The following is a 21891-nucleotide window of genomic DNA, read 5'->3' on the forward strand; positions in this document are numbered from 1 at the left end:
AGGACGCAGATAAGGACGCTGCACCTGTACGAGCACATGTGTCGCTGACGTATATTTTCTCCTCTTCACACCTCGCACCTCCAGATGTGAGCAGGTGTTGACAAAGCACACCTGTATACTCTTCCAATTCCCAGGAGTCCCGGGAAAAACAGCCGTTTACTTCTCTATCAGTGACATCAGCGGAAAAAAAGCGGTTGCTGAGTGGCACGTAAACAAAGATTCAACAGGCGACGTGTTTATTTGTAGCAGATGAAACAATTACGGAGCGCTGACGGGCAGATAAACACGTGGCAGAGAAGCATCTGGTGGTTCTGGTGCGGAGCGAGGGGAGGACGTGGAGGGGGTTGTTGTTGCTGTTTGTTGTTCAGCGTCTAAACGCATCTGACAAACAATTACAAGTGTTTATTAGCAAGGAGATATGAGGCTTGTTTAATCTTTCTCCTGATGTTGCCAACGTGCTTCTCTCACATATTTGTGTGTGTGCCGCTGTCACAAACACACAACGTTAGTTATGAAGATACTCGGATTAAATCAAACCACTTCCATCCTTTAATCATACATTTCCCAGACAGAGAATTAATGTATCACAAAAAGAAAGTGATTAAAAAAGCGTTTGATTTCTACGGGCTCATGGGACTTCTACGAGATTAAAGTTTAACAACTTAACAGAGGCAGAGCCAGTGATTGACGTTTAAGTGAGTATGGATGACGCTGACCTTTTTTCGACGAACGACACTTCCCTGGACAGCCTATTCACACAAATGAGTTTAACAACAAAATGTTTTTATGAGTCTATGTATCTGTATAGATCTGGTAATATGATGATCAGCTCCCGCTAAGCAAAGAAGTCATCTGATTTGCTTAGTTTTTTAAAGGGAAACACAAATATTTACATGTGGTGTCTTCAATAATAATCCAGAGGATGTTTGGATTATTCCAAATTGTCATTGATGGACCAATGGAAGGAGAGAAAACGTCTGTCTTCAGGATCACTCTGTGACCCAAGAGAGACTCAAAGTAGAATTCAATTCAATTCAATTCAATTCATTCAATTGTATTTTAAGTGTCTTATCATAACAACGTTATCTCAAGACACCTTACAGTTGAAGTAAGACCAAGATCCAGCGACTCAATCACGGCGTTGGCGAGGAAAAACTTCCTTTTAGAAGGCAGAAACCTCGAGCAAAACCAAACTCAATGTTGATGGCCTCCTGCTGTGACCGGCTGGGAGGGAGGATGGGGGAGGAAGGATGGACGGAGGGAAGAGTGAGGGAGGAAGTCATGGTAGCTTAGACATTGTATCTGGTTGTCTTCGCCCTCTAGTGTGTATTCAATGGATTTTACTTGAGAGAAGCAGGTCTCTTTATATAGACCGCTGCCCCCAACACCCATTAAGGCTAATCCGTTCCTTTATAGGGAATATTTTTTTAGATTTGACAGATCCATGAATCGAGTCTTCTACGTCTTGCTCCATGGTGCTGCGTGATGCGCCGGAACACCATCCTGCCAATCATGTGGTGATATAGACGACAGCAGGCAGGAGATTCATTTAAGTGACGCCAGGAACAAACACAAAAAGAGGCACGATAGAACGCCGGTGCGTCAGATGATGACATGTAACAAACGCTGACATGTAATTTATAGCTCAAGGAGAATGAACAAGCAGGTAAACAGGCATCGCTGGTCCTCACGTCCTCCTCAATTTGCCTCTCACATGGCCCACTGCCTCGCAGACAAAGCCTCGGCGCAGTAAGTCGTGCGACTTGAATCGACTCGCTGAGACAAAAAAGATGCATCTCCGGGATGGTGGGGGGGGGCAGGTGCGTTCCCAGAGAAGAAAAGGAAGATTTGACGTCTGTGATTCTCGGAGCAGGCAGATGTTGTCGCCTCCTCTGGCATCTTTTGAACCTCACGCGTCGCTCCTGATCTCGCTAACCGCCACGTGTCATCTCCGTGTTTACCGTGGCGACGCCTCCAGGTAACAAGGAGATTAGAAGGCCTCTCGCACCGATCCAGCAAAAGGGGGTCTTTAAATATTTAAGGTGCGAGCGGCGTCGTGCTTTGTTAGCGCACACGAGACGGAACAAAGAATACAAATGGTTTTGTTGCCGGGTTGCTGCTCTGACATGATTTAGATGTAAACACAGAAACTTCAATGGTTTGATTTTCGTAGCTGGTGGAACAAACAAACAAATCTGAAATGAAGCGTGGAGGCTTCTCGCGTCACACTCAGTTTGAGTCTCCGGGTAATGACCCCGGAATGAGCGAGGGAGCTGATGAGGTCCATACCTGAGTGTGTTGATGGAACGTGACGTCACCTGAACTCCAGGCATCTTTCCTTCGCCCTCCTGAAGAGTTTTGGGTGAGAGCGCTGATCTGATGGAGACGTGGACCTGCAATATAACAGACAGGGAAAGTCTTTTTGTGAGTTTGGTGACAAGGGTACACATGGGTCGAACAAACTCTCTGATCCAACATTCATCAACTGCTCTTGAAGTTTGTCTCGGATAATAAAGGGTTTGATTGACACTTTGGACATATTCAGTAATAAGTCACATAAAGACAGCACAATCCCGCAAGCACAGAAGATTGACAGTTTAGATTATTTAATATATGTTTTTGTGTGACAAAAACCAGAGTGTCCAAAAATTCCACAGACAAAACTCCATAGAGAAAGCATCTTGATTCAGAGACTTTCTGGAGCTGGTTTGGACGAAGAAAACTTTAAGCAGGACGATACGTCTCTGGAGACTTGGATGGATATGAATGACTCTGACTTCCTCGACAACAGCTCCGGTCGTGTTGTGCTGTTGTCTCCTCCCTGAGGGATTATCAGTCTCACGGATGTTACGCGGCGACGCTCGCACTTCCCTGACGCTCTGACACGCTGACAGTTACTCTATTGCCGTAATTACCTGTAACGACGCGGCGACAGCATCATAAATATATCAAAATGATTCACCTGAGCTGAGATAATGACGGTTATTATAGATCTGGAGGACTGACAGCGAGCCGGAGAAAAAGCACATGCAGGAGCTCTTATAAAAACAAGCATTGATGTAACATGAAGAGGGAAGGGATAAAAAACAGATGGCGAGCACAAAGAAGTGTCGCACGTTCTCGTGCACGCCTCATGTCCTCTCTAATTAGAGGCACGGTGTGTAATTATAATCGGGTTATATCAGCCAGCAATTCACCCGTCTGATTTCCATAAAATATGACAAACCAACGCTTCCAAGTGAGGGAAACGGATCCTTATTGTGTGGCGGGGATGAAAGGAGCGGCGAGTTGCCGGCATTGATTTAATATTAAAAGGAGAAACGACCTTGAGGTGATTGTGGCAAACAGAAACAATAGAGCTGCTGTTAATTGTGCCACTACAATCCGACGCACGGCGAGCGCTCAGAAGGGGATTGATTACAGGAGTGGGAAAGAGAAGACGGAGAGAAAAGGTCATCGCACCTGCACTTTTTTATTATCTTGATTTTTCTGAGCGAGTGAGAGAATTTTTCTGGACACTTCCAGGAACGCATTAGTGAAATAAGATGGTAATTTCCTTGCGGCTAGTGCAGCCATGCACAAAATGATAAAAAGAAGTGATGATAGATAATAAAGGGAGGGGAGGGGGGGTGCGGAGGGGTCGCCACTCTGCTCCAGCAGTGGGGGGGCTGCTGTGGAGGTTAATTGAGGGGTTAACAGGGGGTGGTGTCGACAGAAGGTCATACTGCTGTTCCAGCCGGCGGGAGGTCTGTGCTCCCTAACGACCCCACAGACTGTCGACGCTCATGTTTTCTTGTTCCTGCTGCAACACCACCTCCTGGATGCATCAGGTGAACAAAGATGCATTTCACAAAAGGATTTCATCAAGTTCTGACGTTGTTGGTTTCTTTCCTGGACAATTGGCATCGGCTAGGGTTTACCAATAAAAAAGAATGTATGTTCAATTCACCAGTAAACACAGTTACATCTCTCCATGAAGGTTCTCAGTCGTCCAGCTTATGATTATCCAACTGGTTGAGTGTGAGTTATATCTTCTACACTACAGTTGGTGTCAGCTGGGATTGCTTACCATTAGATAAAATGTGTTAGAAATAACTTGGTTAATATATAGACAAGCCTCACGAAGGCCCACACATGTCAATAACAGTTCTATTAGGAACACAGCATTTCTTTGGCAATATTACAGAAACTCATGTCCAGGGCTCAGAGTGTCAGAAATCTGGGTTTAAACCCAGCTTTTCCTGAATATATGTTGTTTCATACTCAAAAGCTTCAAATGTCCGCTGTTATTGTGAACTAACTTTGTTTACATTTGAGAAATTGTCTTAAAATCTATATGTTTGTTCATATGTTGAGTTTTGTGTATAATAGTGTTTCTTGTTTTAGGACACAAGCTTAGAGAATTATTTTAAAGCAGTTAGCAATGTGTTGATGAGGCCTCTAGATACAGCATTAGCTGTTTTTTGCCAGGTTTCATTAAGTTTGCAGATCAGAGCCACATATAATAATGCTGAGAGTGCCATCTAGTGGCCTTTCAAAATGAAGGCTCTGCATCATGATACAGCATCAAACAGCTGATGCTGTATCATAAGGCGTCATCAACCCATCACTAGAAACAGCACTTTGGAAGTATAAAAACATTTGTTACTGGCTTTTCTCCCAGAAATAGTAAGAGGCATGATTGAAATTAATACAAAAGTCTTACACCTGGTCAAAGTTGCAAAGAAGAGCATAATTGAAATAATACTTAAAAGGCTATTTCAAAAATAAAAACTTAACTCATTTTTATTTTCTCAAAGGGTTGGGAAAAGTCATCCCTGTCCATTTGTTACATGGTTACATGGGTCGCTCACTTTTCTTCATCCAAAAAGAAACAAACAACAAATAGATACTAATATTCGTCTTTAATGTCGCTCCTGTATTGAATCCCCAACATGTGAAATTGTTCCAAAAATAATGAAATAATTAAGTATTTTAAGCTTTTTTTTTAGCAGAGGCTACCGCTGTGTCAGCTCTTTGAACTATACAAACACTGTTGGCCTCTACTACAAACAGGTTCAAAATATAGACTGATTTGATCAAGCAGTACCAAGGTATTTTAAAGAATTATGGTGTGATCCAGTTTGCGACTGTCTTATGGATATTCACTATAACCTGGCACGACCCCCTTTAACTCCCAAAAAACTCTCCGTGTCAACATTAGGGTGAGTAGAAAGTGAGTTAAACTTTAACGATGCCTTAAAGGTCGTGACTGTTCAAAAGGGCAGAAGATGTCAAAACAAGGCAGTTGCATGTATAAAATATTAAGGAGACAATATTTTATATTTTGGAAACCAAACTGTGTACAAAGATGGGTGACAGCTGTTTTAAGTAAGGCTTCAGCTCTGTAGACTTTGAATTAGTCATGGGTCAAATTGCTAAACAAAAGAAGTAAAGAAACCAAAACAGAGTGTTCCAGTTGAGTCATTTGTTTATTATTTCACAAAACAATCTGCATATGCTATTGTACAATGGAAAAGAGGAGCATCAAGACAAACAAGAGACAAAGAGGATGAAGACGTTCCACATGTTTAGATCTTCACATTATGAATATAAAGTACTTCAGACACTTTCCTCACTTCATTTTAAGTTCAACCTCTTAAGTTAGAGTCTGTGTTTTGGCTGGTTTAGCAGGCAGGTTTATTGCTAACAGAAACTTAGCAGATCTCTGGAACTAGACTTACTTTTAATAACACAAACACAAGGGGAAATATAAAACTTTATCAAAATAGACTATCAACATTTTATTTACCAAACGTTCTTTGGTCCACTTTATTTTTGACATTACACTTTTTTCCTTCCAGTCAGTGGGAGTAGGCATCATATGACTTCTTTGGAATGTTATCGCAGGAACTTTGTGCAACACGTTGTGTGGCAGTTTATCTCAGCCATCATATACATTGTCAAATTCATGAGCTGCTTCCAGTTGACTCAGGAATGAGATGAAGTTCTTCCGATGCCCCTTAGAGTCTCCAGGTAAGTTTACCAACAATAATAAAGGAAAATAGCTTGAGATTTTAAAATGTTGTGTTTTTTAGGAATGTAGTTCAGTTCATTTGTAACAGTGTTGTACATAGGCTAAAGATAAACAAAGAGAGAAGAAAGTGAGAGTAATCAGAGTAAATGTCAGTGTAGCTCTTTGTTTTAAAATGATGATTGTGTTCAGCTTGATTTTTTTCAACATAAACTTTTTTTTCAGAAGTGCTGTCCAAGGTCCTGAATACTGGGAAGCTTCGTTGTTGAGTAAACCATAAAACCACCCTCAAATCGCTAAGTCTATTTTATGTCTCTAGCAAACTATCAAAGCACAATCGATTGGTCCATCACTACCAACACCATAAGCACCGTGGATGTCAACTAAATCCAAAAGTGCTGATTCAAGATGAGTGAGACTAATATTAACAAAGTCTAAGCAGTCAAAGAGGGTGTTTTAAGGAAAAAAATATTGTAACTATGTGACTTTTACTTAACTCTTATACTTACATTATACTTCAAGTTTGTTTTTTAGGGATTGACTATCAGATCTGTCTTTGGAAGTTAGGTAAATATGGAGTAGCCTGGAAAAACGTTACCGTCCTAAAGAGTCACACTTCAGTGATGGGTGGGACTGTCAAGATGCTAAACTGTCATTAAGATAGTTGCTAGTTAGCAAGCAAAATGAAACACGTTCTGATCTGAATACTGAACAAACACTGAATAATACTTAAGATAACTACACCACAAGCAGTTGTGGGTACTTCACATCTATCAAAATAAAAGGACGGTCATTGATATACATCTGCAGCTTCCTGTCTTATGTAGGGAAGCAGATTCCGCAGCACTCCATACAGATTTCCAGGCAGTCGGATGACTCGCAGCAGGCATCCATGATGCCACAGTCCATGTCGCAGGGGCAGTTGCAGTCGTCGCCCATCTCTTCGCCGCAGCAGCAGCAGCAGCACGCCTCTGGGGTGCAAGTGCCGCAGGACGCCTGTGTCACCACCATGTTGCACAGCGTCAGGAACTCGCAGAAGAGGCAGGCCAGGATGCAGTGGACGCAGCAGTCTGGATGCAACGACAGCAACCACTTGACAATCATGTCCAAAATCACATCTCAGAGGTGAGCCGACGGTGTTAGCAGCAGGAGAAGAGGTAGCGAGGACGAACCCCACGGCGGATTTGATTAGTGTGAGATCATCATCATGCACGTGCTGATCACAGAAGATCAGAGAAGTCAGTCGGCCACCAGGAGGATGAAAGTTCTTGATCATTCATTTGGAAGGTTACATGAGCAGCTTGTCAGTCTGATGTGAGCCTGATCCACGGGTGGAGAGGAATGGAACCACAAGCTTTGAAAGGTTACTTGCTAAGCTTTAGCTGTGTATACAGTATATATATATATATATATATATATATATATATATATATTCCACTTTTATACTGTAATTACATAAAACACTTAATATCTGTTTATATTGACATGTACAATTCAATTCTAGCAGACTGTTCTCTTCAATGCGTTGTTGATCAGAATTTGGTGTATTTATTATCTTATAATCATAATAATAGGAATATATCTTTAGAGTTTCATTTGAACTAATATCTAGAAATTTTCCATGTTTCCTTGATAATAACCAATTAATATCTATGACATTGTGCTGAAATAAACAATGCTTTTAGGCATGTGTGTGTGTGTGTATCCGTATCCGTGTTTGTATGTGTGTGTGTATGTTTGCATGTGTTCATGTAAGTTTGTGTTAACATGTGTGTATGTGTGTACACTTTTTGTGTGTGTAGGTATGTATTGTGTGTCCGGTTACTACATAGCCAGCAGTGTTTTTAGTTAAGTCTACATAAGCAGTATGCATGTGTGTGTGTTTGTGTATCATTTTATGTGTTCTGCTCCGACCTCTTCAACATTGATTCAAATAATTATTTGATGAGCGGTTGTCAGACGTGCACGTGACAGAAACTCCCCGCCACAGCAAGAAAGTAAAAACTACAAAACGACACCATCGGTGTGACACGGCGACCTCTGCAACAGATAGCGTTCGGGAGTTTGAGCGACAGACAGGTCTGTTGATGTGACACCATGCGTGCAGAGGCTGGTGGGTGAGCAGGAAGTGAGCTGTAGGGGTGTACGCCTCAGCCTCGGCGAGAGCATCAGCAGTCAGTCAGGCTAAATATCGCTCAGCGACGCCACCTCACTCTGACCGTCAACGGCGTTTGAAGCCGACCGGCGCCGCGCAGCTGCTTCTGAGCGTTAAGCAGACATGATGTGGACGGATGCAGAAAAATAGCATTACAAACACGATGCATTTGCATAACTTTCATCAGGCCGTCTCCAGCCGTCAGAGGCGGCCGCCGCTGATTGGGTTAGAGGGGGTATAGAGGTGGAGGGGGAGCAGGGGGTCCGCTGTATGCTCATGTTTGATTAATCAAAGTACAGGCTTTTCTTTCTTATTTTCCACAGTTCAGGGCCGCAGAGCTGACCAGAAGCCAGCTGTGATACAAACAAGATGTTCAACTTGAAACGAGCGGGGGGTAGCGTGCGGGGGTCTTCTGAAGATGGTTTGAAGGATTCGTCCATATCAGAGACGGGAAACAGATTCATCTTTTCAAATGTCTACCAGGCAAACTCTCTTTGCGGCGGCTGCAAAACTCAACACTTTCATCAAACACCTGAGACCGTGGATATCACCTGGACGGCTGGGTCCTAAAGTAAAACTTTGCATATCTGACCTGTTGACCTCTGATGAGCTGGTCTCATAGCTTTTACAACTTGGATCACAACGACTGAAACCTGAACTCGCCTGGGATGAATATTTGGTGGCAAAAGCAACCATTTGAGTTACTGTATGTTTAAACTTGGGCTTCACAAGTTATCGATCCCCCTTCTCTCTGACGCTCTCGTGTCGCACTCAGAGACCAGCTGTATCTGGACGTGGGTAAAACTACTTAACTTGTCAACAATATTTACATTTAGACACGAAAAAAAGGTAGCATGATATTGACTTATTGATTTGGATGGTGCATGTTGGTAAGAGTAAAAGGCTTATAGTTATAAAATTGAACAATTTAAAGTCATATATACGTTAACTATCAACAAATGCGTTTCACTTTAAAATGCCTTGAATGGTTCTCTATAAGGTCAGGCGGCGAGACAGTGTTTGAGGGATCGTCCTTCAATTTAGCATGAAGTTGGGGCACAAATCGTTTATCATGTCTTCATTCCTAAAATCTACAAAGCTAATGGCCAATGCATGTCACGTAATAATAAAATCACCTCTACATAACTACTCTAAATACAATGTCTTCATCACATATTTCTTTGAAATATTTGAATGCAATATTTTGGTAATCATTTTCATAACTCATTAACCACAACACTGAACACCAAATGTATGTCATTATACTCAACATGTCCATGATCTTACTAAAACTTGTTACATTTCTCAGTAATGAATTTAGGTTATATCTTAATAATACGCTTTATTGACTCCAAAATGTACTAGACAGATGATGATCTTATTTAACTAATACATATTTCTCATTTGCTTCTAAAACATTTTTCAGAAAAACAAAAAAGAAAATCGGAAATATTTTCATGGATTCCTCTATTAAAGCTATTAATACTTCCACATCTACATCAACATTGTGGACAAAATTGGGGTCCTTAAGGCCAGGCAATATCTCTTAGTAAATTGTTTACATTTTATTTTAAGATAAACGTATCTTTATAATATGTTTTTTTTTGTTTTTTTTGTGTCTTCTGTATGTTTTGATATTAATCTATACAATAGCACTGAATTTAAAAATCACAATATTGTCTACAAATAAAGGTAAATGATGATGGATGAGTTTTCATTAAATCTTTGACTTTATAATTATATTGTCTTTCATTTAAAATCTGGCCTTTATTGATTGTTAATATTATCCTAAATTTTCCTTATTGCTAACCTTGTATACTTTCTTAACATTTTTGGCTCATTTTATCTTATTGGTGTCAGTTTTTCGTCTATTTGATTTGTAACATCATATTTCACCCATTGTCACTTGTTAATAACATGAATTAGTAGTTATTCCTGTTTATCTATCTTTTTCCAATAGCTGTCAAATGATTCTTTTTTAATGTCAATATAAAAATTTCAATTTTATATTTACTAATCAACATTGTACATGCACACAGACCAGTTCTGACGTCCATTTACTTACTTACTTACCATTTAATGTAACTCCTATATATGCAACAAAGTAAATTGCTTTGAAAGTATTTGAATAAAGCCAATGTAGTTTTGGAAAGGGAGCTGATTCTACACCTTGGCGTCAGCCGTTTACAAAAATGAGCAATGAAATTCTCCTGGAACATGATGGTTTTTAATTCATAGTTAACATTCTAATGATATTATGATTCAGATGATCTGAAGTCTCAGCAGCACACAGGAGCAGTCTTCACATACAGTGCAGGTTCTGCTTGCGGTGCTACAAACTGCTCCGCGGGCCACAGCTGTAAGAACAAAACCTCAAAGTTCACAGAACAAACTTTGAAGGACCCAGAGGGTAAAAACTGGGCCCACGTCGGCAACATTGGACCGCCAGAACCCGGAAAACACATTAGGCAGCGGCCAGCTTCTCAGCTATTCACTTGGATGTATAATTCACCACCAGCGATTAGTCTGGATCTTAGAGAGGCCAGCGAGGAGGTGTAGGAGGAGGACAGGGGGGAGAGTGTGTGTGTGTGTGTGTGTGTGTGCTGGGGGGTCGTAGGCTGTACACAAGAGAGCTGGACGCGAGGCAGATCTCCATGAAGACAGAGAGACGGAGTGAAACCAACCAACAGACGGACAGAGCAGCACACTGACAATGTTTTATTGTGATGAAGCTCACAGTTTGCGCGGATGGTCTCAGAGGAAATACCCAGAGACATCTGGAAAGCTAACATAAGAAAGATGGAGGGGAGTGGGGGGGCACTATGACACAAAACAAGCCGGCTGAGCCTCGGAGCAGCAAGCTGTGCAAAACATTCGAGAGTCGGACAGCGAGAGCCGTAGAGATAAACAGAAGGATTGATCAGACCGGGTCTCAGTGGCCCTCAAGACGGACAGATCAGACTCGGGGGGACACTCACTTTGGAATGTATGACGGGGAAGAAAGTCAAAACACCTAAAGCCGAAACCCCAGCGGAGATGACTCCAGTCCGCCGTAGATGGACGAGTGTTGAGGGGGACGAGGGGTATTCAAAAGAAAGACAAAAAGTAAAGTAAAGATCAGAGTCTGAGATGTTCAATGGCTGGGCAGAAAATAAATCTCCAGCACCAGAACAACCTCTTGCTTATTTGTAACTAGCATCGAGGGATGTCTGTAATTAACAAATCTGTCAGGTGTCAACAAATTGTCGTGTCCATTGAGTCACCGACATCACCTTAATGTGCTGTGATGCTCTATGACAACTCACAAGATGACGTGAGGACAAGATGTCCTATCTAATCTTGCTAAATGTCAGTAGAAGAAAGCTGAAGGATCATTATCTCCTGCAAGTGACGTCATGAGGATCAGGGCTTTTTGCACATGAGGACAATATATCTTAAATCCCGGGGAGGGCAAAATCACTTGATATTTTTCTAAATCGTAAAAAAGTTGTGCTAAATGTTATAGTTAACGCTGAGGAACTGCAGAAATGTCTTCAAGCACTTCAGTTATGGCGCAGTAGGGTCTGACTAAGACAGATGAGGTATCCCTGGCTGACCCGGTCCTTCCCGCCACATGGATTCACTGGAGTTGTCACTGTTAGCAAAGGAAGCTGGACCCAAGCCAGACTTCTGTGCTATTACGCAACAATCAGCCCCCCAAAAACTCTGGAGGGTTGGCGTCAGATCAATGAGACTTAAGCTGCTTGAAAATCTTGATTACACACAATTAAGCCCAACAGCAGCTGGATGACACGCAGAAACAAAAGCGGAGTAGTAAATAAGAAGTGTTATCACAGATCTGCCAGCAGCGCGTGCCAAGAAACACGGGGAGGAGCAGGATCCCCTGAGCTGGCTCTCGCCTTTTTATTTCCCGTGTTCGGGGAGCTGTTTAGGAGGCTAATTTCACAGGCAAACAGATTATGTTAATCCATGTAAACATTCAAACACAACAGCTTGGCTTTTTACCGCGGGGAAATAAATACTTGAGAGCAGGCATATTGATTCTGAGGGCTGGCGTCTGCAAATAAGCAACACAAAAGCCATAATGAGAGAGACTTGTTGAGCTGCCGCTGGTTTTTATGTCCTCCTCCTCTACCCGCTCGCTTGCTCCCTCTCTGGGTCTTTGCCAATTAAGATGTTGGAGGGAAAAAAGTGTTTGGAATATCTCTGGTGTGCGTCTCTGCTGCCGAGGTGTTGTGGATGTGTTGTTTTGCTCGCTGCAACCTCCAGCTAATGCATATTTCAAGCAGCGCGTCATCAAATAAAGATCTGACGCCGCCTCCTCCTCCTCGTTTATATCTCGACATGACTTTTTATCAATTTTTTAAGAACATCATCTCTGGCTCTCATCCTCACCCGCGGGTAAACGCCCACATACAGAGACTAAACAGCATAAGGCCTCGGGGTGAATGAGCAGGCGGAGAAAACAAAAACACTTAGAAATGGGAACTTAAAACAAATATTAGAATCTGTTGAAACTTAACGAATCAGAACATCCAAATGAAAATTAATCAATGCATTATCTTAAGCCTATTCCCTTAAGATAGTAATGGATGGCTGAGTTCATCACAGCTGCTTTAGCTGAGCATTGGAGGACACACACTCCCAGAAATTAAGATAAAGACTAAGAAAATTCACATTTTTTCTTCCATTTTATGATCATCCTTTTCTACAGTCATCTTAATGTGTTACATGATAGTTGTACAATTTTTTTCGTTGTTTTCGGAGATCAAATCCATGGAGTCTACTGATACATACACCTTTTGTGACATTCCTGTTCAAAGTCGATGACAGACTTGTGGTTTGTATTTATCTGAGAAATGAGTTCAAACCGCTAGAAGAACAAGAACTCTTCCAAACGTCAGGAGAGAATCAAGGAAGTTAGTGATCTTCTGCAAGTTGAGGACTGGAGTGAACCTTCCTGAAGTGGATAAGGACTTCTGCTGGTTAATGTAACAGACATGGTCCAGTTTATAAAAATAGATTATGGATATATATCTCCACAACTAAGGCCAATTCGATTAGCATCTCGATACACTGTTAGTCGTGCTGCCAACATATTTGATAGATCCACGGCATTGTTTGAATATGGCCTGATGTCAAGTTAAAATTTGATGTTCGCGCATCCATCTTTGTTCAAGTTTTTTGTCTCGCGTTGGTGCTTTTAGGGTGCCTCGGAAATTTATGTTACCATTGCATTTGCCGATACAAAACAAGGCTAGAGCCGATGCATACTGAATTCACCTGCAAATTGAATCTACAAATTAAATCAGATGCACCTTGAATCTACCTTACATATTTATAGTATAGAGTTGCTATTGGGGCACTCAAGCTATTATGCTACTAAATGGGAGAGAGAGATGCAACACATTTTAGCTACATGATCTCATCATCGATGCATTTCTCACACACCTGTCGATACTTGACTTTGACAACAGCCACAAAAAACAAATCAAAGCACAGATTAATCATTGACATATGAAGAGATGCACAAAAAGAAGAAATAAAATGTCCAAGTTTGAGGTGCAGGCTTTATGTGTACTTTTACTTTATTGATGCTTAAATCCGCAATTTTTAAGACCTATCCAGAGAAGAGTGACATACTCTTTTATCTGTCGTCAGAAGCTAGCAATCACTCAGTAGCACAGGTAGTGTCGTCAAAGTGGCATTGGGTGTGAATTCACCATAATGAAGACAAACTTGTAACGTCTTCATCCCTTCATCTCACAGCGGCTATTATTAGATTCATCTGCTCACATTGAGCTAAACTCTTCAATCAGAATTATACATGACTTGCAGGCGTCGAGAGGAAACATCTGCATGTCCACAAACACAGCAGCGCGCTGAGTAGCAGGAGGCGGCCTGTTAATGAGGGCCGGGGCGGCACTGACGGGATGAAGGCTGATGCAGAGAGGCCCGAGCGAAGGTGTGAGGGGCCCGACAACGGCTGGTCACGACTTTTAATAGGCACCCTGCACTCGCTGGCCTCGTTAGCCGGTCACACCTATCTCCACCACAACCCGCCCGCCTTCATTACTGGACTCACCTCGACCTCTCACCTGACAAAGTGACGGCTTCCCTGCATGTCGAGCTGTTGATGAACTTGTTTTTAAGGAAAATAAAACCCACGGGAGTAGGCGATGGTTGTCATGAATTTGACGGGGAGGATAAACACCTTTGTCATTAAAAAGGTGAGAGAGGGTAACAGACGTACATCATGTGAAGGTATTACTTCCAAGAATAGCTGCAGTTCTTGTTGTGTTCTCTGTTGCACTGCAGATCAGGGGATCACACTTCTCACTACTGTTCATCAGATTCTCACTCACCACCATATTTGAGGGCTGTTACAGAGAAGGTTCTGAGCAGATCCCTGTCCATCTCCACTGAGACTTTTCCACAACTTCTATGTACATCAAATAGAAATAAGCTCTGATAAGATTTTTCGGGGATAACAGCAAGATGTGATATCTGACAATTCTTTTTTTGTCTTCAATTCTTTCCTCAAGCAGCAGGACAACTCAATAGTAAACTGTCTGGAATGGTTTTTCTTTATTTTAAACCCATTTTAACAGAATATTAAGTTAAAAATAAAATATTTTCAAAAAGAAAATCACATTGAGTTTGATACAGTATTCCCTTCTAATTAAAAATCAGAAATTCAATATAAAAATATTGGTATAAAAGTGCTAACTGACAACACAGAATTTGAAATGATTTAAATGTATTCATACAGATGTTTGATAGAATAATTCAACCTTTCAAAATACAAATTCATGAATATAATCATTCATTAATATATGTTTTATTAATTATTGCATTCAATGACATACATTCTTATTATGTTGTTGTTTTAATAAAAAACGAACTTTGAAATGTTTAATTCCACAATTCTGTTTTATTTATAAAGCAATATTTTGAGGGCACTGATATAATTTCATACACCTGTTTTAAACTTGAAAACAATGTGTCAACAACTATTCAATTTCTGACACCTTAGGTCAGTGTTAACCACAGCACAGGCTAAGACCACATATAGCATAGCTATAGCAGGAGTCCCTCAGAATTCTGACCAGGTTTAACCTAGTTCCCATGGTTCTGAGATAAGTCAAATAAGTTAACGTTCCAGTGTCATGATTGCAGATCATAACACTGAACATACACAGCAGCACTGAGACCTGACACAATAAGACACTCTTTATTTCTAACATCAGGAAAATATTCTGCAAGAAAATACACAAGTCACTGGTTCACTTGGAAGGACTCAATCCATTGTTGTTGTCCAGTTTGGAGTTGTACCGCTCCAGGACAGCATGACATAATCGAGACATTCAAACTTTAAAGGATGTTAAAATATCTGTATATATACAGTATATACGGTATGTATATATTTTAAACATAGTCACTATATTGAAAATGTGATTTTGTGTAAACTCGGTTTTTAGAAGGTGTCTTCAGGTTTTGTGGCGTTTTGTAAGTTGAGTTGGCAGTCAGTAAATGCACGGTCAGAAAAGATTAGTTTGATAGCAATTAGTGTGTGTTAGCATGTTAGCAGGCAGCTTCTGAGATCACACACTCACCCTCTGGCAGCGGAGGTTTCTGTGAGCCAGTGGAGCTCCCTTTGCTGCGCCGGCTGCTGTCGCTGTTGACCGACAGGCTGGACCTCAACTTTCTCTGCATCCTCTGGGACACCGGTGTGGACGGATGCTTCTTTGGCTGCTCCACTGTAGCGGAGGCAACCGGCGCTGTTACATCGGAGACTGGAACAGTTGAGGCGCCACACTTGCATGTGCATGTGGTTCCAGTTGCACCAATGACTGGGTGGATTCCATTAGAGCTACTTAACCCTGGTGTGACCGGGGTATTTAGGCGAATTCCGTTTTGGTCTTTTACTGGGAGTTGTAGGTCCGAGGACTGAGAGTTGGAACGGGGTTGAGCTGGAGGGAGAAGAGAAGAGTTAAATTACAACTTATTCATAATGAACATAAGGTAAGGTGTTGTTTTTCTCTGCTCTTATACCATTTGTCCATTACAACATGAGTACTTAAAATGTTACAACCTCACAGTCCGAAAACCTTTGACTTTAAAAGATAATGGTAAAATGTGAGAAACCATTATTTACAGTACATGACACTAACCATCACCTTTTTGTGAATGATTGAAAGGGTGGAAGGACTTTATAGCCAATACATGTGTGTGTACGATAAAGAACGTTTTAAATACCAGAAGGCTAAATAAGGTAAGGTAAGGAAAGGTAAAACTTTATTGATCCCTCAGGAGGTCTCCTTCGGGAAATTTTTTTTTCCAATAGCCACAGAAAATACAGCAATTTTTCATAAAACATAAATCAAAATAAAACAAGAACAAGAACAAAGAGAAATAAAGAGAGTTTAATGAGTTAAATGGATGTTTTAAATCAGAACATGAGTTTCAACAGTCAAGTGAAGTTTGTGAGCCAGGTGACGTGGAAAGACAATCTTTGGTGTTGATAAGTGTCGATTTCAAAGTGAACTAAACTTTTTCTTCGGTACATGACGGAGCTCTGTAAACCTGCAACTTATTTGGACTGAAGAAGAACTTTTGTCAGCAGTCTTCACTTTTTCAATGTCGAGATGTGATGTTATGAACCTGCGATCTTGAAATAATTCTCTGCAAATCCTCCCCACGCCATATTGATCACATGGCAAACACTTCAACTGGAGATGAGCGGAGAGATAGAAACGCCGGATCAGAAACGCTGACAGTCGTTGTCAAGACTCGGGTGAGTTAAAACGCGACGCGAGATGAATGTGTGTGATAGCGCGCGTATACAAAATAGCTGCCGTCTGCAGGCGTAATGATCTGCGCTCCTGCAAAAAAACGCTCCGAGATGTCCTCGTCGAGTGTGTGACAGTCGCGGAAAGTCAGGAGACGACGACCTGACTGATGAACAAGAGGGATGAGGATGTGGCATTTTCCTGCACATTCAGCTCTACCGGGAGTTTTTCTTCCATGCACATCAAAGTGAGAGCACGCCCGGGCCTTTCTGAATTATTCATTGCAGTTTAACTTTGACTCGATACTCTTTCTTTCCATACAGGTAGTATTAACACCTTAACAGGCCGGCCATTAACAATTTCTGCATCTCTGAACAAAGGCTTGTAGTTGGCCGCACATGTGGAGCAGCAGTCCATGTTCTCCGTTGGAACACCACCTGCCACTATCCATGGACGCACCGGATCTCTCTTCCAGGCAGTGCACAACAAAACACTAAGAAATGTTTGATACAATCTTGACAATTTCTCTTCTATGATTGTGTCAATATTTCATTAGCTATTTACTCTTTGTTTATTGACATTTTTCAACATGCCAGACGTCACTCTCTGTAGAAAACCTGCTTCCACTCTTCTACCAAGATGTTCCCAGGTCAAGTGAGGGACCTTATCACTTCGGTATGTCTAAGATCTGCCCTGTGACTTCCTCAAAGTAAGATAGACCACTAAAGTGGCTTCCAGAATATATGATGAAATCCAGAAGCCCAAACCACCGAAGCTGGCTTAACCTTGTTGAGAAGATGTTCTACTTTAACCTAGTGAACTCCAAAGAACCATAGTGTTGGACCTAAAGGACCTTGTCTTTATTCCATTGTGCTACGAAGGGCTCCAGTGAGACAAAGGTTCTGCTTGATGGAGCTAACAAAATCGCCATAAGTTAAGTCTGCTGTCTGGGAGAAAGACAAAATGATGAAAAACGAATGAAACTTAAAAATGTAATAATAGAAAGGTTAAAGACTAAATAATGCATGTGTCAGTTTCTGTAAAAACACAAAACTTTCTTATCTCTACTGTGTGACTTTTATAAGTCTAAGTGGATTTTGTGTGAGTAAATCTGGAAAACTCAATCGGACATCAACAGGGCCCAAAGGAAACTCTGACTCTTACTCATCCCTGTTAAAATGGAATCATTCACTCCCCCATGGTAAATAACCAGCAAACCTCTAAAAAGCATTTCGACAGATTTGTTTTTCTGCAGACAGTTTTTCAGCGAACAAGTGTGGGATCTGACTTTAGAACATCACCCCAGGACTCCTGCAGTGAAACAGAGCAATTAATGGAACACATCAGTTTCCTATACACTCACTTCACCTCCAACAAAACAAGTACACACTTTAGAATTAGAGATTCCATTTGCTATGCGCTAAAACAAGACCACCAGGATTCAGTTATGGACTAACATGAAGAGGGCTGAAATCCATCATTGCAGAAACAATGTTGCTGTTATGATCCACCTCGTACCAAAACACTTCAACACTGATCCTTGTGTCTTATGAAAACAACTCCTTATCAAAATCATTGCTTTAATCACTTAAAGTATAAAACCGACAGCAACTAAGTAAGAACCAACTAGCGTAGCCATTGTCTTGATCACCTTCTGCAGTTAAGATACCTGAAGTTCACGTCCAGCACAGAAAGCTTAGATTAACATCTGTATGATTCAAATATTGCCATTTAAAATTCAACTAAAATTAAATATGGGACCTTTTATGTAAACTATTAAACACAGGTTATTTTTATTTTTTTTAAGAATTCCGTTCAAAAGGTATTTTAATGATCCCAAAAGTGATTAAACATATTTTCTGAATTGCAAACTGACACATAAACTCATAAAGACAAACAACCTAACCTACTGTGCAACTTTAACTTTTAATTTCATCCAGTTTAAATTGTTATTTGAGAGCCCACAAAGTCCATCAATTCTGAAGAGCAACGTCATCTGGAGAAGAAGAAGCAGGTCTTCTATTTTTATCTTGATGAACACGGTGACAGAGACGAATAGACGGCGCGGTTGAATATTCATAATCATTGATCATGTTAATGATAATTCTGTCAGAGATGGACGGACTCATGTGGCTGAGCAGATATAGAATGAAAAGAAAATACGTTGGAGTTGTTCTGTACGACCAAGTCTAGGAAAAAACTTTTAAGATAGAACCGCAAACTAAAGAAGGCCAGGAAAAGCACAAATTAATCCAACAACATGAAGTTCAGATCAACAATAGGATTTCAGGTGTGACTTTTCCAGATTCTAATTAACCAAGAAATCCACCTTAAGATAATAACAGGCATGTGACACACACGGTTCCTGTGATCAAAGACTTAAGATGTTAACCTTTTTGCCAAACAAATTGTAATAAGCAGGTATTTACAAAGACAGGGGAGTGAGCAATTTACAGCCTAGGGACACCATCGACGACATCTTGCCCCAAAAAGTGGCTTCTAAGATGTGGTGACGGTAATTCCTAAGTACTCAATTGTATTTTTATGACTGTCAATTACAAAGTTTAGGTGTCTCAAGCTGGAATTGGACAATTCAGAAAAAACATTGTTGTATTGATTTAACCCCTGGAGATTTAAAATGAAAAGAATCTCGAACTCCTCATCCATAGCCCATGTGAAAGGGAAGGGGATGTTGGGGAGATAAGAAGTCCCCCCCCCAACATGTCCCAACAGAAAGCAAATGTTGTGATGCTGCAGAGATCACTGGAAACAACCTGACAGGTCGCATTAAACAGCCAGTTCCTGCGAGAGGATATGGACGCACACGTGCGTACAGCTACGCTTCAAATTGGACTCGTAACCGCCCTATTTCCAGCACATCAACAACTGTTGAGAGTGTACATTTGTAGTTGAATAAAACATGGTACTCCTCTGCACACGCTGTCACACACATCACAGGGGAAACTCGGGGTGAGTGCTTCTTGACTGTCTAAGCAGCATCCCAATTTGGTCGCAGCTACTAGTAGCTGACAGCCTCAAATATCTGGGGAGCATTTTTAAAAGGCCAGTGTTTGATGGATTCATGAAGAACACACAAATATAATTGCCATTTGTCACCGAGTCTTCAGCGGCTGCGCCACACAGGGACCGAGCGCTGGAGCGTCAGGAGAGAGCCGGGGATCGCTCTGTATGTAAAACCGAGTATATAAACACCTCGGTTTTTGTCACGGAAAATAGGTCCTGCAGGAGGGAAGAACAAAATTGCACCCAAAAGACTGAGGAAAAAAGGAGGAGCGTGCACACAAACGCCGGGGTATGTCACTAGTCAAACACACACAGGTAGCGAGATGGAATATGCATGAACGAATGAGAGCGAGCCGCACAAACAAGAATTTGAAAATAGCCCGGAACCTGAAAGTGTAGCTGAGAGGTCAAACAGGCCACGGTGGAGTTTCTCATTTGCTCGCCAGGAAAAACTATAAAAAGGCCGGGAGTCGACCAGATAACCACCAAAGCTGCCTGCTTTTCTATCTCTCAGCTTTTTAATATTAATGCCCACGAGACGGTGGCGGAACGAGGGCGGCGGTGTTTGCTGAAGCTTATTAGAATGCCCATCAGAGGAGGCATGCGGTTATGCAAATGTCACATCATGTCGGCCAAATAAACAGCAGCATTCTCATCTTGTTTTAATCTCCTAATAGCCGAATTACACAAGTTTACACTGAATACAATATCAGCCTCTTTTCTTAAAGGGCCCACTTCACTCAGCAGCTGTGCTGGGGAAGGACAACGTTCCTTTCCCAATATGAAGTTTGTGTTCCAAAAATGTGGCTGTTGTAAGATTAGAGCTGGCTCTCCCATTAGCTAAACTAAACAAACACTTTTTTAACACGGTCAGAGTGGGAAGGGTTGACTGTCTCCTAAAGTCCTCTAGTGTGAGGTTCAATCCAGAGGGAGGCCTGGGGCGGACGCAGGATACATTGGAGAGACTACATCTCTCTGTTAACCTGAGAATGCTCAATATTGCTCAAGAAGCCTTTTAAGCTACGGTAGATATACATACTGTATATACTGTATATACAGTATGCTGTTACAACATTTTAACAGTCCTTGACAAGTTTAATATTTAAATGTATTTTTGTTATGTACTTAAAATTCATTTAAACGATTCATGGCATGAATAAATACAGACTTTGTAGTTCCCTTTTCAGTCATTTTTTCATTTTATTCAAAGCATTATCAGTGTTATCTCAGCATAGGACAAGAAGATTAATATTGTAATACTGGTTTCCAATCGACATCTGTATCAGTCAATGCTCAAAGTCCAGGTATCCATATCGGTAGCAAAACAATACAAGTCGTATTGGTGCAGCAATAGTTTTACTGTCGTAAAAAAGGCCACAATATTCAGTAGATTAAGCCTTCTCAAGACTAAGTCGTGATAATAATGCAAATGTATTTTGCAAAATTAGAATTTTGTACAGGAAACACGACACAGTCGAGGCGACTGAACATGACGGCTGTCATTGTTTATCTCTGCTAGTAAAAAACATGTATATGTTCTGCTCAAGCACCTGAATGATTGAAATGCTAATTTAGCAAATGTGCAATGACCTAGCCCGAGTCCCCTCACCAGTCCCACCACCCCCAGCTCTCGGCACCAAAACAGCCCGAGGTATCATCTCTCCTCCTAACAAATATGCGTGCAACAGCCCCCTGCCTTTCAATCCAAAGGGATCTATTTTCTCATTAGAAATTATACGTCTTCCACTGTTCGTATTTATAGACGCCAAACCAGGGGAATTATCGCCCGCACAGAGCAAGAGGGGGGCTGTGAATGTTATTACAAAGAGCTCTGATTGGAAAATTTCCTTGGGCGTATCAAAAGCCTCGTTTACCATTTGACCTTCTAAACTCTGGATGAGGACTCT

The 21891-nt window shown here is 41.3% G+C and overlaps 1 protein-coding gene across 1 annotated transcript in view; it reads right to left on the reverse strand.

The window, feature by feature from the left end:
* Positions 1-5452: 5452 nt before the first annotated feature.
* Positions 5453-21891, reverse strand: part of mdfic (MyoD family inhibitor domain containing) — a 31987-nt gene continuing 15548 nt past the window's right edge. The window contains exons 4-5 of the mRNA XM_087787766.1: positions 15785-16141; positions 5453-7083 (exon numbers count right to left, since the gene is read on the reverse strand). Coding sequence (XP_087643892.1) covers positions 6833-7083; positions 15785-16141 — 608 coding nt within the window. The 3' untranslated portion in view covers positions 5453-6832. The remainder of the gene's footprint in view (positions 7084-15784; positions 16142-21891) is intronic.

This window comes from Callionymus lyra, chromosome 3 (assembly GCF_982586985.1).
Source record: "Callionymus lyra chromosome 3, fCalLyr1.hap1.1, whole genome shotgun sequence".
Lineage (NCBI taxonomy): Eukaryota > Metazoa > Chordata > Actinopteri > Syngnathiformes > Callionymidae > Callionymus > Callionymus lyra.